The sequence below is a fragment of the Cebus imitator genome, unplaced genomic scaffold, assembly GCF_001604975.1.
Source record: "Cebus imitator isolate Cc_AM_T3 unplaced genomic scaffold, Cebus_imitator-1.0 Scaffold10, whole genome shotgun sequence".
In the NCBI taxonomy this organism is placed as follows: domain Eukaryota; kingdom Metazoa; phylum Chordata; class Mammalia; order Primates; family Cebidae; genus Cebus; species Cebus imitator.
The window spans coordinates 6,392,193-6,410,993 of NW_016107325.1; the positions used below are offsets into that span (position 1 = coordinate 6,392,193).

The 18,801-nt window shown below is 40.1% G+C and overlaps 1 protein-coding gene across 1 annotated transcript in view; it reads right to left on the reverse strand.

Moving 5' to 3' along the window:
* DPP4 (dipeptidyl peptidase 4) overlaps window positions 1-18,801 on the reverse strand; it is an 82,987-nt gene that overhangs the window by 54,362 nt on the left and 9,824 nt on the right. Inside the window, exons 3-4 of the mRNA XM_037745213.1 lie at window positions 1,319-1,417; window positions 816-913 (exon numbers count right to left, since the gene is read on the reverse strand). Coding sequence (XP_037601141.1) covers window positions 816-913; window positions 1,319-1,417 — 197 coding nt within the window. The remainder of the gene's footprint in view (window positions 1-815; window positions 914-1,318; window positions 1,418-18,801) is intronic.

An 18,801-nucleotide genomic window follows, 5' to 3' on the forward strand; every position in this document is an offset into this window, starting at 1 on the left:
AGATTCTCTGGTGGGAGACACAGTGGCTGAAATGAGAGGGAAGAGCAGAGGGCTGGTATCAGCCTGGATGTGGGGAGTGCAGTGGTCTGGTCTACAGAATACAGATAGGGACACAGGTTAGAGCACTCGCTACCACAATATTAAACAAGGGTTTGAGCAAGGACTGTCCAGTGGAAATGGAAACTCTGAGATACTTGACATGCAGAGGGAGAATTGACAGGGTTTGTTTTCACTAACTATGGGGATGACAGACGAGTCATTGATGATTCTGAGGTTTCTAGCTTTAGTGACTTGAAAGAGAGTTAAGTAACTTTTACCAATATTGGGAACTCATGAAAAGGTATAAGATGCTTTCAGTGTGCTAGGACAGTGGAGGAAACATAACCAGTTTTGCTTGGGATTTGGAGTTTAAAATCCACATATAGGAGGCAGCAGCCAGCTAGAAATTAAAATTTCGATCTGGGAGAAGGTTAATGTTAAATGTGTGTATGCGAAAGTCAAGCCAGAGAGGAAAGCAGTAATGCTGTGGGGTTGCATGAAATTCACTAAAGGAGAGCATGCAAAGTGAAGAGGTAGGCAAGTGAAGACGGAGCCCCGAGGAGCACTTACTTTTAAAAATATGGGCAGAGTAAGAGGAATCATCAAAGGAGACTAAAAAGTAGCCAAGGCAGGGAGCATTTCAAGAAGGAGAGAAAGATCCACTTTTCCATATGCTGCAGAAAGAGTCCAACAGGCTGAGAAATGACAGTACTCATGATTTGAAAGGTAATGAAAAAAAACCCCAGAATTCTATGCATGAATTAATTATGGATTAAACATACAAATGTACTATTCTCCAAGAAAACTGAGCTGTTTCCATATTCAGCATTGAATAGCAAGACATTGTTTTCTTGTTTGTAGAGATATTCATGATCTAAAGAGAGAAAACAACCAGATCAAAATTTCAAGTTGTTATTAAACATCTTCATAAACTGAAAATTATGGAATATAATTTAAGATTTAGTTCACAAATACTGAATAGGCATTTCTAAGTTGAGAAAACATGAATGATATTAAACTAACATTCATTCATTTTTCCATCATTACTGTCAAGGTTTCAATTCATATTTAATTTTTTATTATACATGTCATGGAAATACTTGTGTTCTTTTCAGTCTTTTTCCCTTTTCAAGTAAAAAAGAAAGAAAAACTCTCTATAGAGGTGTTTAAAAACAAGGATTACCTCTTCTCAGTGCCATTAAAAAAAAGTACCTCATATGTCAACTTAACTAGAATGAACGTAAGCATAAAATTCTGCCCTACCCCCAAAAATTCTTACCTGAAATCCATCGTAAGGAATATAACTTCAGTCTGTAAGTATTTTTTAAGTAATCAGTTAGAGTGTAAGTTTTGCGACCGTCAGCTGTAGCATCATCTGCTGGTTGAAAAAAACAGCCAAATGTTCAGTAAGATGGAATAACCTAAGTTTTTGGATAAAATAAACAAATGGATCTCTACAATATACCCTGCTCACAAAATTCAGAATACACTCACAAAATGCAAGACACATTTTCAGACTAAATGGACGGAGTAAAAATGCATTTAACTATGAAGTGTGTGTGAGTGTGTATGTTTCACTGTGCTCTATTATGCTACATTAGTGGGCTTTACTGTGAAGTTCTAGATCAGCAATGTCCAATAGAAATATAATGTGAGTATATATTTTCTAATAGCTATATAAAAAACAGAATTTTAAGGTAAAATTAATTTTGGTAGCATATTTATTTAACCCAATACATCCAAATATCATTTTGCCATGCAACCAATATTTAACTATTAATGAGAACTTTCATGTTTTCTTTTTCATTCTGACACTCAAATCTGATAAGTAGTTTATACTTACAGCATATCTCAATTTGACTAGGGAGATTTTAAGACAATAGTTACATGTGGCCATGTGTTAAACAACTACTGTACTGGATGGCCTGGAGCTGCATCATCCTTTTCGGAGGCCTTGGGGCCCATTGTCAAGCCCTCTTGCTTCTCAGAGACCTTTAGGACACGCTGATCATCCACTTCAGGGATCTTCATTAGTAGCATCACTTTTCTTTGAACTTGACAGAATTTGTGTGGTTCTATAGTCTACTACTGGTGACCCAAATTCAAAGTCTGAAAATCATTTTTGGTATGTCTTTATCTTTTCCCACCATGCCCATCTAATTGACTCTCTTGATTATTCCTGGAAATTTTTTTTTCCAGGTATCTTTGTCATTAGACTCTCACAATTCTATCCCTCCTCTGCACCACCACTAGAATAATTTTTCTAAACCATTACTTTCACTCTGGTGATCTCTTCTCCAAAAGTTTTCAACGTTTCCCCATGGCCTACAGGAAGAAGATTAAAACTCCTTAACCTGACACACACAACCCTCCATGATTGACACAAGAGTGTCTTCCCAGGCTCATGTCACTCCTTGCGGGGACCGTCTCATTCACTCTTGTGATCTGCCCACCAAACCCAGAAGATCTTCATGGGCTTTTCCACTTCTGCTTCTTTTTCTAAACCACTTCTTTGCAGTGTCTTCGCTGCTTTCCTGGTTGTCATAATTACCACCTGCCAATTCCCATCTCTTCCATGAAGACTTTAGTTCTGCACCCTCTGACTTTTGCCCCAAAACGACTCATTTGGTTCTTGTCATTTAATGACAAAATCGTTGACAACTGTTTTGCACTGCTTACCTATGTGGTATCCTCAGCTAGGCCATGTAATCTTTGAAGACAAGGCCTTGATTCTTGTTTGTTTTAATTTTTATATCAACCTTTAGCACCTAACACAGTTCAATTCCACAGTAGGCACACACACAAAAAGTTTTTATCGGTTGATATAGGATGTCATCCCAGAGGCATAATCAAGCCAACATGATTCCTCTCCAATCCCAGAGCTTATCTACTGATGAAAGAGCTTAAAGTGTTTTTTCTCAAATCCTCTGCTTTTTCCACATATATACAAACATACACTCACATAATCAGCCACCATTGTAACATTCCTATAACTGCAGTTCTTACAGTTTGGGGCACTGGGAAGCCAGCAGCCCCTTCTCTTATGACTTTTCTTACAGGAAATGCTTCCCTTATCATTTTCTTACAGAAAATGACCTTTCAGACAATGTTCCTAAGATTTTACTTCTTCAAATGTGGTACAAAGACACCATGGAATACTATGCAGCCATAAAAAGGAACAAGATCATATCATTTGTAGGGACATGGATGAAGCTGGAAGCCATTATCCTCAGCAAACTAATGCAGGAACAGAAAACCAAATGCTGCATGTTCTCACTTACAAGAATGAGGTGAACAATGAGAACACATGGGCACGTGGCAGGGAACAACCAACACTGAGGACTGTCGGGATGGGGTGGGGGTGGGGGGAGGGAAAGCATCAGGAAGAACAGTTAATGGTCTCTGGGCTTAATACCAAGGTGATGGGTTGATCTGTGTTGTGAACAACCATGGCACATGTTTACCTATGTAACAAACCTGTATATCCTACACATGTACCCTGGAACTTAAGAGTTGAAAGGAAAAATAAGATAAGAATATTTCTGAGGTGGGCCATTGCCTCAGTTAAAAATGATTAAGCTTTCTGTTTTCATCATTATAAATAAAGATAATACAGAAAATACAGGTTCAAGTTGAAGATTAAAAAAAGATTTTATTTCTTCAGATCTTATCTGATAATAGCCTTGAACCAGCCTTAAAAAACCTTGTTTCAAGAAATAAAATTGCTACATTTCACTTCATTACTTTATTGATTTTATTTAAACCTAGTTCATTTAATAAGTTAAAGAGAGTTAAAAAAACAACAACAACAGCTACTTTTTTTGGCCAATTTAGTCCTGCATTTCATTTCTAAAAATTAGTAGGAGATTCATGTTTGCTAGCAGAAATCAACCAGGTAAAATCAGTCCTTGAATTTGCTAACCTTCAAACAAGAAGTAAAGCATTATGCTACAGAAAATATTTGAAACTCATACTGGGAATAGTAACTGGATTTGTTAATAAAACCCTCTCAATTACTTGCATGCCACTCAATTACTTGTATACCAACCACTCTTTCATATGTCAATCAGTTAAAAACTGAGTACTATTTGAAAAATACTATTGATATAACAGAGTATATCAAATTGATACCTCTTGCTGATACCTCTTGATATACTGTTATCAAGAGGTATCAGTTTAAAATGTACATAAAACACATCCCTAAATTAGTGTAATTTGAAAAAGAGACAGTAATTGACATCCATAATTCTAATAGTCTGCTGATGTAGATATCTAGATATACCTGCACACACATATATGTATATACAATAAAACAGATATATCAACATGAAATATCTATCACTAACTCTTAATTTTATAAGAAGGGAATTAACTAAATACATGTAATAGATCATATATAGTATTATCTCATTTAAAAGCATCTTACTTAAGGGTATTTACCCAAGTTTTTCAGGACACCACGGTTACATCGGGAATATTGAAATAATTGAGGAAACATTCTCTTGACATCACCTGCTGCCGAGGGTGCTGCATCTTCAGGTCCATGATGTGCTCCTCCCTGTGAACTTAACTCACCTGTCCTCCTCAGACCTTGCTGGGTTCATTCTCTCACCAGTCTATAGCTTTTTTTTCTTTTTTCTCTTTTTTTTTGAGACAGGGTCTCGCTCCCATTGTCCAAGCTGGAGTGCAGCGGCAGAATCAAGGCTCACTACAGCCTCGACTTGCCAGGCTCAGGTGGTCCTCCCACTTCAGCCTCCTGAATAGCTGGGACTACAGGCACATACCACCACACCAGGCTCATTTTTGTATTATTAGTAGAGACAGGTTTTTGCTATGTTGCCCAGGCTGGTCTCAAACTCCTAGGCTCAAGCAATCTTCCCACCCTGGCCTCCCAAAGTGCTGGGATTATAGGCATGAGCTGCTACTCCTGGCCTAGTCCACAGTTTTTGAAAACCCATCATCTCTACCACATTCAGGCTCCCTTCTGCTCATGATGGCTCCCTGTGAATTGGATCCACCAGCTCATGTTCTAGATATCTGGAATGCCTCTGGTGCCACACTTGCTGGAGTCCAGGACATTCCTGCAAGCCCCATTCTTACTTTGGTCTGTGTGAGGTTCACTTGGCTGCTTTAGAATAACCCTGCAACCCAGTTTCCATATATTAGCTGCCAGTCCAAGAGCAACACAGCTAAACCGGAATAAGCAGAGCAACACAAATGTTCCTTGTTTTTTGGCTTGCCATTTGATAAGTAGGGCACATTGTAAGTTGCTTTTGAAACATCTAGATAAGCGAGCTCTGTAAGGCATGAGTGCCAACTCCAGGTTTTGACCTTTAGCAAGTTCAGAGTTTGCTGCCAAGTTACAACCTATTTTGTTAAACTCTTATAGGACAAGCTCATGATTCTTCTTCCTTGTCTATTTGCTCACTGACAAGGCACTGCTGCAGCAACAGATGAGGGTCTTTGGCTGCTTGCATGGTTTTCTTAGTGCGGCCTGGGACATGTTCATTTGACTTACAGTTCAAAGCATTGTGCAGCCAAGTAAAGTAATTAATCATATGTTACCCATCACCTTATGCAGAAACTCAAGTTTCAAATCTTTAATTTAAAAATAAAAATATAAGTTTACAATTTTATGCTTTTCTTCTTTAGCTAAAGCAACTATTAGCTTGAGCCACATGAAAATACCATTTTTATTAGTTTAGAAAAAGGTAGAATGGTAGCATTTAAAATGGCTCAACATAATAATAAATTCTTATAAAAGCATTAAGGTATCTTAATGAATACTTGCTATAGTGTCAAAGTCATTTCTGAAAAACAGTAATTTCAGATTGATAAAATCCAAATAAGAGAGTCATATAGTTCCAGGGGATATTCTTTTTTGTTTTTTTGTGACGGAGTCTCACTCTATAGCCCAGCCTAGAGTGCAGTGGCGCAGTCTCAGCTCACTGCAGACTTCATCTCCTGGGTTCAAGCAATTCTCCTGTCTCAGTCTTCTGAGTAGGTGGAATTACAGGCACACGCCCCCATGCCTGGCTAATTTTTGTACTTTTAGTAGAGCTGGGGTTTCACCATGTTGGTCAGGCTGGTCTTGAATTTCTGACCTCATGATCTGCCCGCCTTGGCCTCTCAAAGTGCTGAGACTATAGGCATGAGCCACCATGCCTGTCCTCCAGGGAATATTCTTGTTTTGATCACTTGCTTCTGTATGATAACAAGATATTTTGAATATTGTCATCCATTCATACTATTTTGTCTATATTAAACTGACATATAATGTTTCCACTCCACAAAAATAAACTGCTTTGGTAAATAAATGGCTAATGAAATACATCTAAAAAGAAATGTGCTCATGACAGCACATAACTGTGTAAAGTTGTTAAAAACAGGCAAAAGAGTTATCTGGTTATAAAGTTCCTGTGTTCCATATGGTAATCAGCTGACATTCCATATTGATGCTTGTATCTACAATGGGTATAAAGAAATAAAATGAATGTTACTTCAAAATTTGCTCTAGCAAATTAACAGCCTTGACATAGGGATGGTAGAAGAAAAATCAAGGAGGTAAAAGAAGAAACTGATGGAATGTCCCCTCATCCTGTGTCTGTATTCTCCAGCTGCACATGCAGGCTGCCACCCATCTCCATAGATTCAACAAGCACCAGTCAAGGGGTTGAGCAGCTGGTTGCTTTGAATCAGAGAGCCTGGATTTGAACCAAGGTCCATTTCTTGCCTTGGGGCCTTGGGAAAATTACTTAATCTTTGCTATGATTTGAAAGATGATGTTCCTTCCAAAATTCATGTTGAAACTTAATCCCCATTGTGGTAGTGTTAAGAGGTGGGTCCATTTTGGGAAGTGATTAGCACTTCATAAAAGGGCTGGAGGGAACTCACTGAGGCCTTTTGGCCCTCTGCCTTCCATCATGTGAGGATGCTGCCTCGAGAGACAGTGCCTTCGACGGGGTGGGACCTCGTCACATACTGGCCTGCCTGCACTTTGAGCTTGGACTTCTCAGCCTCCAGAACTGTGAGAATCACATCTCTTCTGTTCTTTAAAAGTTACCCATTCTTAGGTATTTTGTTGTAACAACACAAATGGACTTAGACAGAAATTGGTACCAGAGAAATGGAGTATTGCTGTTACAGATACCTAAAAATGTAGAAGTGGCTTGGAACTGGGTAATGGGTGAGGCTGGAATAGTTTTGAAGTGCAGGCTAGAAAAAGCCTAGTGTTAAACACAATTCTGGTAAGGGCTCAGAAGAAGAGGAGAGCTGTGGACAGTGCCTCGGTGTTCGTAGAAATTATCTAAGTGATTGTGATCAGAATGTTGGCAGAGAAATGGATAGTAAGGACACTTTTGATGAGATCTCAGACAGAAATGAAGATCTCATTGGAACTAGAGAAGCGGCCAGTCATATCAGAAAGTAGCAATGAACTTGGCTGAATTGTGTCCATGCACTACAGCTTCTGGAAGGCAGAATTTTAGAAGATAAGAATGTCTGGCAGAAGAAAAATGACCATTCAGAGTGCTGAATGGTTTCTCCCGACATCCTATAGGAAAATGTAAGAAGAGTGAAACAAATTAAAGATGGAATTCATAATCATAAGAGAAACAGAACTTAAAGAGTTGAAAAGTCTCAGCCTGGCCTGATCCTGCCCAGGTTGTAAAAACAAAAAGGCAAGTTCAGAGAGAATACCAAGGGTGTGGCCAAGCAAAGTTTAAGTTTAATAAGGAGATTAATATGGAGAATAGGAAGCTAGATGCTATTTATCACGACAATGGAACAATGACCCTGAAGGCATTTTGGAGATTATTGCTGCTGTCTCTCACATCATAGGGCCAGAGTGCCACGGCCTAGGGCAGGGGTGTCCAATGTTTTGGTGTCCCTGGGCCACATGGGAAGAAAAATTATCTTGGACCACACATTTAATACACTAACACTAATAGCTGAATAGCTTTAAAAAAATACAAAACTATCTTGTAATAATATTTTTTTAGATGGAGTCTCACTCTGTTGCCCAGGCTGGAGTGCAGTGGCACAATCTCAGCTCACGGCAACCTCTGCCTCCCAGGTTCATGCGATTCTCCTGCCTCAGCCTCCTGAGTAGCTGGGATTACAGGCGCACGCCACCACGCCTAGCTAATTTTTGTATTTTTAGTAGAGACAGGATTTCACCATGTTGGTCAGGCTGATCTCCAACTCCTGACCTCATGATCTGCCCACCTCAGCCTCCCAAAGTGCTAGGATTACGGGTGTGAGCCACTGCACCCATCAATATCTCATAGTGTTTTAAGAAAGTTTACAAATTTGTGCTGGGCTACATCTAAAGCCATTCTGGGCCACATATTGCCCTTGGGCGAAAGGTTGGACAAGTTTGGCTTAGGGTAAAGAATTATGTCAAAAAAGGAGCTTGGGCACCCATGGGACCTCATCATTAACTCCCCTGTACCTCCTTGTCTCTGCTGTCAGCATTCTGGTGCAGCACTCTTCAGCTTTCACATATGTGACTCAAGCAGGCTCAGCTGCTCCTCTAGCCTGTGTACGCTATAAACCTGGGCAACACCCACGTGGTGCTAATACTGCAGAAGCATAGAGTGCACGAGCTGTAGGGGCATGGCTACCTCCACCTATAGTTCAAAAGATTCCTCAGAAAGGCTAGTGTCCTAAGCAGAGAACTGCTGCAGGAGCTACTGCAGAGTCTGAGCGAGGGCAATGCTTAATGGAGCTGCTGGGCAGGGCCATCCTTGAGTCCACAGAACTGTAGAGTCACCAGCATGCAATGTCAGCCTGGGAGAGCCACAGGCACAAGACTTCAACCCATGAGAGCTGCAGCATGGGCTGTGCCCAGCAAAGCCATAGTGGGGGCAAAGGGGCATCCTCTGAGACCTTGGGAACCCAACCCCCACCCTAGCATGTCTGAAACATGGGACATGAAGTCAAAGATTATTTTCAAACCTCAAGATATAATATTGTTTGCCCAGTTGGGATTTATTTGGGACTTGTTAACCCTTTCTTCCTAGTTCTCCCTTTTGGAATGGAAACATCTATCCTATGCCTACCCCAACATTGTATTTTGGAAGCATACAACTTGTTTGATTTCACAGATTCACAGCTGGGGAGAAATTTGCCTCAGGGTGAAACTTACATTGGGTTTCACCTAGTTTAGATGAAAACTAATTTAGATCAGACTCTGGCCTCTAGACTTCTGAGTTGATGCTAGAAAAAGTTAAGATTTGGGGGGCTATTAGGATGGAATGAATGTATTTTGCATATGAAAAGGACATGAAGTTTTGGATTCAAGGGTGAATGCTATGGTCTGAGTGTCCCCCAAAATTGATGTCTAGAAACGAAGTCCCTGTTGAGATAAAGAGGTGGGACCATTTGAAGTGATTAAGTCAAGAGGGCTCCCCGCTCATGAATGGATTAGTGCCTTATAAAAGGGCTGGAGGGAACTAGTCTGAGCCTTTTTGCCTTTCTACTCTTCTGCCATGTGAGAAGGCAGCAAGAAGGCCCTCGCCAGACACTAAAAGCCAATGCCTTGATATTGAACTTCCCATCTCCAGAATTGTGAGAAAATAAATTTCTGTTGCTTATAAATTACCTAGTCTGTGGTATTTTGTTACAGCAGCACAAACCAAGACACCTTTTAAAGTTTCATTTAAAACATCTATAACATGAGACTAATAGTCCATAGGGATTTTCAATGATTAAATGAGATAATGTATGTCATATGCTTAGCTCAGGACTTAGAACTTAGGAAGCACCTGTAGATAAGTCACACTATGCACTATTGTTTTGTTCCAAGCATGTGCTAGGCAACCAGAATACAAAAATGAATGTGAAAGAGTCTGCTCTGGAGCACCTAACAGTGAGATTAAGAATTTAACTGCAATAAAATAAGAGCCAGTTAAGTTTTACTATGTTCATAATGAAAAATTATCCTAATAAGACAGCATGAGACAATTACATTGATAAAAATATTTAGGATAAGTGCAACCTAATCATTTCCTAAGTGCCAATGAATATAACTCTCCCTTCTATTAATCATGCCTAACACCATAGCATCCATATTGGAAATCAGCAGTTTACAGTATGAAGGGAAAACATTTGACTTAATGGAATTAGAGGATGTCTAAAGACTGATGTTTGTCTGAACACTATACACAAGAGACATTAGAATATAATCATAATAGCAGATTCACCTTTTCAACAAAAGAACACGATGGTACATCCAGGGGCATATAATAAATGCATTGCCATTTAGCTGGAGGCTGTAGAATGTAGGGACTGTATACTCTCAGCGTCTACCTTAGGATCAGAGTGTCAGGTGACCAAACTTTCATTAGGGACATAATCATTTTCCAGTGTGTCCACCTGAAAGGCCAACCAAATAGTACAAGGCACATTTCCCAGAATAGCAACATTTTGAAAAAAATGAAACATCTTAATTGGGTTTAGTCCCTCCTCCTCCTTCTCCTCCTCCTCTCTTACCTTTCCACTCCATCTACACTGGCCACCCAGGAATTCCTCAGACACACCAGGCTCATTCCTGCCTCAGAGACTTCACACTTGCTATATGCTCTTCCTGGAACATTCTTTCCCCAGATATGGCCAGGGCTTGCTCCCTCACCTCCTTTAGGTATTTGTTTAAATGCTGCATTCCTTCCCTGGACTGGCATTGCAGCCTCTTCCCCCATGGCATTCTCTACTACTCTTTCCAGCTTTAGTCAGTTTTTTCTTAGCAATGATACCACCTAACTTATTATACATTCTACTTTTTTATATTGTTCACTGCCTCCCTTAATTGGATGTAAGCTCCATGGGGGCATTGATTTCATTTTGATTCATTCTATTTACTATTATATTACTATAGCCTAAAACAGTTGCCTGGTACATAACAGGCACTCAAGAAATAGTTGCTGAATGAAAAGATAAAAGTCAAACAATAAGAAAATAAGAACCAACAGCTCCAAATACAGCATGTGAACTCCAAGTGGCTGTAGTGTAGGAAGACCAGTGAGTTTAGCCAGACAGGACTCGACAGAGTGGGCACAAGAGCCTCTGAAATGGCCTTTGCAAAAATTATGACAGTGACAAAAATCTAAACTAACTGACTCCATCTTGCTTTTAATCTCACAAGCTAACTACCCTTGCTCATTACTGGATGTGGGCCAAACAAACTATGGGAGGAATTTAGTTTACAGTTTAACTTTGGAGCAAGGATGATAATAGTCCCTCCCAAAACTGATCCCCTTTGAGGACTGCCTTTCTAAGACGAAGAAAAATCCACAAAATGAGGATTATAGGAGGGGCCTGAATTCTGCCAAGATGTAGGCTAGTAGTTAAATGATAACCAGCCATTATTCCAGAGGTCAGAAGATTTGTAACTTCCCCAATTGCTCTTATGGATAACATCACTATTGTCAAGACCTAAGATTGGTCTTTGAGATATTTTTCAGACTTTTGCATTCAGGTGGACCTGCTGACTCCATCAGGACCTGTGGCCCATACCAAGGAACTAACTTAACCAGTCTTGTGACCCTCATTCAGAAAATGACTGCGTGTAAAAAGATCACTTTGGATACTCCTATGAGTTCATCCCCAGTCAATCAACAACACCCATCCCTTATCCTCCTGCCTGCCAAATCATGCTTAAAAACCCTAGCTTCCCAGCTTTCAGGGAGGCAATTTGAGAACTGTCTCCTGTCCTTTCACTTGGCTGGTCCTGTGATTATGGAATTCTCTATTGCAATATCACTGTCACAGTGAATTGGTTTTATCCGTGCAGTGAGCAAGAAGAATCTGTCAGGCTATTACAACTCAAGTTCTAGACCACCATGGCTGCTGTTAGGTCAGCACACTTCTCTAAGCCTGAGCCAGTCATTTTCCTACTTTCTTTCAGCTCCAAATATACATGCCCTTCCTTGCTCAGTAATTCTGGGGAAGAAATCTACAGCTACATTTCCAAGAAGCCTCATTTGAAGGATTCCTACTAGATTCTGTTAATAGGAAAAAATAGAGAAAAAAATTGGATTGCAATCAGAAAAGAGGAGGGGCTCCTCCTTTCCTCTTTCTTGCTGACAGCATGCATCCAGCAGTAGCACCTGCTCCAGCCTCTGTCTTCCTTTGTAGTATCTGGAACTTGCTTCATCATGCCTCTCAGAGGTACCAGTAGCAGCTGGAGGCATTTAAAACCTTAGAGCTTTGATCTGAGATCTTCTGTGTTCCTCTTCCTCTTTGTTTCCAAGCCCTACAGATGACTCCTTGCAGCTACTCTCTCTGTTACCTCAGAGTTCCTCTTTTGCTCTTTTATCTGTGTAACCAATTTTCACATTAAAGCCCTCTGCTGAAATATCTAGTGTGATTTATTTTCTTTCTTTCCTTTTTTTTTTTTTTTTTTTTTTGAGACAGAATCTCACTCTGTTGCACAGGCTAGAGTGCAGTGGTGCATTCTTTGCTCACTGCACCTCTGCCTCCCAGGTTCAAGTAATTCTTCCATCTCAGCCTCCTAAGTAGTTGCAACTACAGGCATGTGCCACCACATCCAGGTAATTTTTGCATTCTTAGTTTCACCATGTTTGCCAGGCTAGTCTCAAACTCCTGGCTTCAGATGATCTGCCCACCTTAGCCTCCCAAAGTGCTGGGATTACAAGTGTGAGCCACCACACCCAGCCCTAGTGTGATTTCTCTAACTGACAGACGTACTTATTCATCTTACCTATTGTGATGAAATTAAATAATTAGAACTTAAATCTGTTGGAACTTTAGGTTATTTTGAGCCTTGAGAGGAATGTGGCTATGTGGCCTGAGTCACATAACATGCAGCTACAACTTCTGCTTTTTCCTGTAAATGACCAGAAAAGACCTTGTGATGCCAGAGGTAAGACACCCCCTCAGATCATCACCGCTGCTCATGGAATATCAGAGCAATCTTAGTTGGAATATAGCAATCCATAACCAATAAAATCACTATAATATATATATACTAACCTTGTATGGAAAATGTTGCAATCCTGCTAACTACCCATATAAGTACAATTCTTCACTTTACAATGCTACCCCATTTGTCTGGAGTATGTTTTCCAAGAGGTCATCCTCAAGCTTTGACCTTGAGTAAACTCTATACTTAATCATTTTTCTGAATCTTTTTATTTAAGTTAGACATTATAAGGAAAGTATTTTTAAGTGATAAGAATACAACATTTAGACCCGGAGTTGGCAAACATTTTCTTAAACAGCTGGTTGGTAAATAGTTTAGGCTTTGTGGACCTTATGATCTTCAGTCTCTGTTATAACTACTCAAGTCTGCCATTGTAACCTTCAAGCAGCCACAGCCAATGTGTGAGTGCGTGGGCACAGCTATGTTCCCATAAAATTTTATTTAAAAAAAATCAGGTGGCCAGTCCTGATTATATTTTGACAACCTCATCTAGACATTCCTCAAAATTGTGAGCAACATTAAAACAAAAACAAAAACTGCTCATAAGATTGGATTTGAAAGACAAATATTGAGATTGAAACTCCAATTGCTTTGAAACAATATCAGCATATGACTCCAATATATGCAGCAGAAAAGCGAAAGTGGGCAGAATATTTATGTCTCTGTATTCAAGTATTGGATATCTGTTTTTATCTTGACCCAAATATGGACATGTTGGTAAAGAAATGCAATGCTGAAGGGCTGACACAACTAAGCCCAGTTACACCACCTGGTTCGCTCTGCTGCCACAGCAGGGCCAGGAAGCTCTACACACACAGGCAGCCAGCACTAATCAACGTGGTAGGACTGCTTTATCCCTTTTTGAAATGAAATCGCTTTTTTTCTTTTTTCTTTTTTTTTTTTTTCTGGGAATAAACAAGACCTGTACAATAATGGCCCAAACTAACATGCAGACTTTTATGCCCCATGAATTTGACTGGCATTGGGCCAGTATAATCCAAGGTGATGAGAAATACTTGAAAGGTGGAGAGTTCTTAAGGATATGGCCAAATGATCCATGGGCCCATGAAAGATGCAACTATTTTAGCAAAGGGCTAGTTTCCCTTGACATATACTTAAAAGCAGTTGTAGTGAGACATCAGTGGAAGGTATTACAGTGCAAGCTAAGAAAGATCAGCTCATGTTAGAAAGGAAACTAAGTAAAGGAAATCTGCATTTATGGAAGCTGAAACCTCTAACACTGACTCATTGAAGAACTTTCCCGAATATTTATAAGTGTAATCAACAAGGCTACTATTTGTGACAGGCATTTGTCATCCCTGACATAAGAAAAAATAATTATTGGAAAACAAAACTGCCACAGGAATTACTCCTTTCCCATTATTTCCCAGGCAAAACATTCACCAGCATGGGGCAAAAATTACTATACTACCTGCCTCTGGATCTGTTAAAACAACAACAAAAAGTTAAAATATATAAAGAATAATAATTACACATTCTTATGGAGTTCTTCCAGTTTGCTGAGTTGTTCTAGGCAATGTAGACTTTCAACTCATTTATTCTTCATATGCTCATTCCCATTATACAGATAAGGAGACTGAGGCACAGACAGGCATAGCCAGGGGCTGGACTAAAGTCCTGTGATTACTATGCATCAAAGCCACGTTGGGGCCAGGCAATGTGGTACCAAAGCCTGTGGTTACAATCACTCTTCTAACCCTCTCTAAATCTTTAGGACAGTGACTGCATGTGATAAATGCTTTTTGGCATGTTTTGTGAATTGGTGGAGATGAATTAAGCTTTATGGAAGTGTTTAAATTCACTGTTTGCAACTATTTTCAATAGGCAGGTTGGTAGTAACATTAGGACTTGGATCAGTTGAAACTTCATTTGTTCTACAGCTTCAAAGTCAAAAGAATACAAGTTCTCTTAGAAAACTCAAGAATTTTCCCTCTGGACAGTAAGAAGGATGGCACCTCTGTGACTTCCTAGAAAGGAATTTATACCATCTCTATTCTCTTTCCCACGGAATACCCAGTAACTTTCTTTATCTTTTTCCTGAACTCATAAAAAAGTAGTCATGTAAGTTTTAAAATAGGTTTCTTTTCTTTCCTTTTTTTCATGTTTCCTAGATTTTAAATATTACACAATGCTGAACAACTCGGGTCCTGTAGTATACGTTGAAAAACTATGAAATTATTCAACAAAAAGATTCAATGATTCCTCCTTTACAGCAAAAACTACCATAAGGAGCTTTTTTTCTACCATGCTCATCTGTTCTGTGGTATCTGTCTCTCCTGCCATTATTTAACTCTTCCCTTAGAGGAAGAGGTGAGTTCCCTCCTTAATCGTTCCACACCCAACCTACGCTTCAGATGCTTATCTTCTTCTTCCCAAGGGATTTTTTTTTTAAATCTTACCTTTCCCTCTAAAACAGCTACCCTTCCTTCCTCCCTCCCTCCCTCCCTTCTTTCCTTCCTTCCTTCCTTCCTCCCTCCCTCCCTTCCTTCCTTCCTTCCTTCCTTCCCTCTCTCCCTCCCTCCCTCCCTCCCTTCTCTCTCTCTCTCTTTCTCTCTCTTTCTTGAGACAGGGTCTCACTCTGTCACCCAGACTAGAGTGCAGTGGCATGATCATGGCTCACTAAAGCCTTGAACGAACTCAAAGTGATCCTCCTGCCTCCACCTCCAAAAGACCTAGGATTACACGTGTGAGCCACTGTGCCCAGCTGCATCTTCAGTTTCTTTCCATTGCTCACTTCTGCTCTGTAGTTAAGCCTGCAGAATGTGTACCAATCTTAAAGAAATACTAATCTGATTCTGCTGTGTTCTCAAGCCATCTGGACAAACTTCTCAAATAAACAATCCACATCCATGGCCTTCATTTTCTCACTATTCCCTCCACATGCCTCTTGATCTATCCCTTACTACTTAGTCCACATTCAGTTCTCTCTTCTCATCTTATTAAAATGTTTATTTTCTGTGTCACATATTTTGCCCATTAATCAAATAATTTTATATCTATTTAAGTACTTTAACAGTCTTTTCTTAACTAAACTATTAATAAGCCATGAGGGTGAACATACTGTATCTTTTTTCAAACAGCTGCTAGCGCTTACAAATTGTAGGTATACACAATTTAGTACTGAAGGATTTATAAATATAAGAATTTTAATCAGAATTACAGCAACATTAATAAACGTTCATCAAAAATTTTTTTCTTTCCTGACCTCCAAGATAATTTCTTTAATTCACCAAATATTTACTTAGCACTTGTGTGTTATTCAGTGTTCTAGGCACTACAGACATCACAGTGAATAAAGCATGAAAAGCTCCTGCCCTTTTGAAACTTACATTTTAACTGGGGAAGACATATGAGCAAATAATAAGTAAGTAATGCCACAGGTTACGTGGTAACAAGTGCCATGGAGCATTCACAATGGGAAACAAATGAAGGGTGTTAAGCAGGGAAGCATATGATTTGACTTATGTTTAAATACGATCACCAGGCTAGGCACGGTGGCGTACACCTATAATCCCAGCACTTTGGGATGCCAAAGCGGGTGGATCACCTAAGGTCAGGAGTTTGAAACCAGCCAGGCCAACATGGTGAAACCCCATCTTTACTAAAAATACAAAAAAAATAGCCAGGCATGGTGGCTCACACCTGTAGTCCCAGCTACTTGGGAGGCTGAGGCGGGAGAATCGCTTGAACCTGGGAGGCAGAGGTTGCAGTGAGCCAAGTTTGCACCACTGCAGCACTCCAGCCTAGGTGACAGAGCAATACTCCATCTCCAAAAAAAAAAAAAATTAAAAATAAATTTAAAAAATATCATCACCATATTATTAATAGTTTTCTATTGCTATGTAACAAGTCACCACAAACTTAGTGACTTAACACAACACACATGTATCAGAGTTCTATTAGTCAGGAGTCCAGCCCAGCTTGCTCAGTTCTCTGTTCAAACTATTGTGAGGTTAAAATCAAAGTTTTGGCTAGACTGAATTGTCAGCTGGAGGCTCTGGGAAAAAAAGAAAAAAAACCTGCTTCCAGGCTCACACAAGTTGCTGGCAAAATTCAGTTCATTGAGGTTGTGAGAATGAAGTTTTCATTTACTTGTTGACTACAAGCCAGGGCTGCTCTCACCTCCTAGAGACAACGCACATTCCTGGCCACATGGCCCCTCCATCTTCCAAGTCAGCAATGACATTTCAGATCCTTCTCATCCCTGGGATCCCCAACTGCCTGTTCTGTGACCAGCCAGAGAAACTCTGCTTTTAAAAGGTTCATGTGATTTAGGCAGGCCCTAGCAGGTAATCTCCATTTCTTAAAGCTGACTGTGCATTATAACAAAACTTAATTACAGGGAAAAAATTCCACCATATCTGCAATCTCAGAGGTTAGTACTCAGGAGGGGAGGGAAGGATTCTTGGAGGTCATCTTAGAATTCCTACCACAATCACCTTGTCTGTTGTATTGAGAATACACCATAGGGAAATAAGAAAAAAAAATAGAGAGATGTTGGCAATAATTTAGGGGAAAGGCAATGGTATCTTTGACCGAGATGATGGGGTATGGTCAACTCTAAGAGAATATGAAGATACAGATGATGAAACTGCTGACAGATTAGTTGGGACTTGTGAATGAAAGAGAGGAGTTGAGAACTTGCTTGGATATTGGCCTCAGTAACTATAAAAGTGGAATTGTCCTTTGCTGAGATAAGATGTACTAAGGGAAGACAAAGAGCTTTGGAAGATGTCAGTATAAGATGCCAATATCACATCCAAAAATGGAGATGTCCAGCAATTGTAATATTGTAAGCAATTGTAAAATGTAAGCGATTGTATATTGTGCCTAGAAGTCAGGAGAAGGTTTAGTTTGCAGATAAAATTAGAAAGTTGCCAAGTTGTAAATGATATTTAAGAGCACTGGAGTGGATGAGGTCATCTGAGGTGAAGAAGGAAGGGGTCTTAGGATGGAGCCCCAGAGTAGTCCAAGGTGAGAAGTTGAAGACATCAAGAAGAATGCTTAAGTAGGCTGGGAAGGAGGGTGAGGTAGAAGGACAATCAGGAGAGAGTGATAGCCCCGAAGGGAGATAGAGAATCAGGATGACTAACTGACAGGCACGTGAGACACAGAGTGAGAAGCAGCTCTGGATTGGCAACACAGAGATTAGGGACCTTGACGAGAACAGAGCTGTTTTAGTGGTGTGGTGGGGATAACCCTTATTCCAGGGGGCTTAAGAGAAAAAAAAAGGTGGGGAGAGGGGTTACACACAGTGACAACAGAAAGCCTTTAAGAAGTTTTGTGATAAAGAGAACAGAGAAAGGGAGTGGTAAGTTAGCAGGGATGAGGAAAGAGATAGTTTCCTTCTTATTTCTTTTTAAGAATAAGAGACATTACTCCATGTTCATGATTAAATAGAGATGGAAAAAACGGTGATGTCACATGCAAGGGGATAGCTGGAGCCTAGTCTTTAGGTAAGTAAAAGGGATGAGACCCAGGGAACAAATAGAGGGCCTGGCCTTGGATAGGCGCCTGAATATTCATCCCCTAACCTGGGAGGGGAGCCTATGCAGATGAATGCACCGATGAGCCCTGAGAATTGATGTTCTCTTCTAATAGTTTCAGTTTTCTCACAAAAACAGGAAGCCAGTTCCTTAGCTATGAATGAGCATAGAGAGGAGGTGTTAGAAGTTTGAAAGGAGAGGAGATACCTCAAATAGTTCACCAGAAGAGCAGACAGGGAAAATAGGAGCATATTGCCCGGCAGGAATAAGGGGCCGCTGGCTGCTGGGTTCTGGGTTCTCCTTCCAGTACAG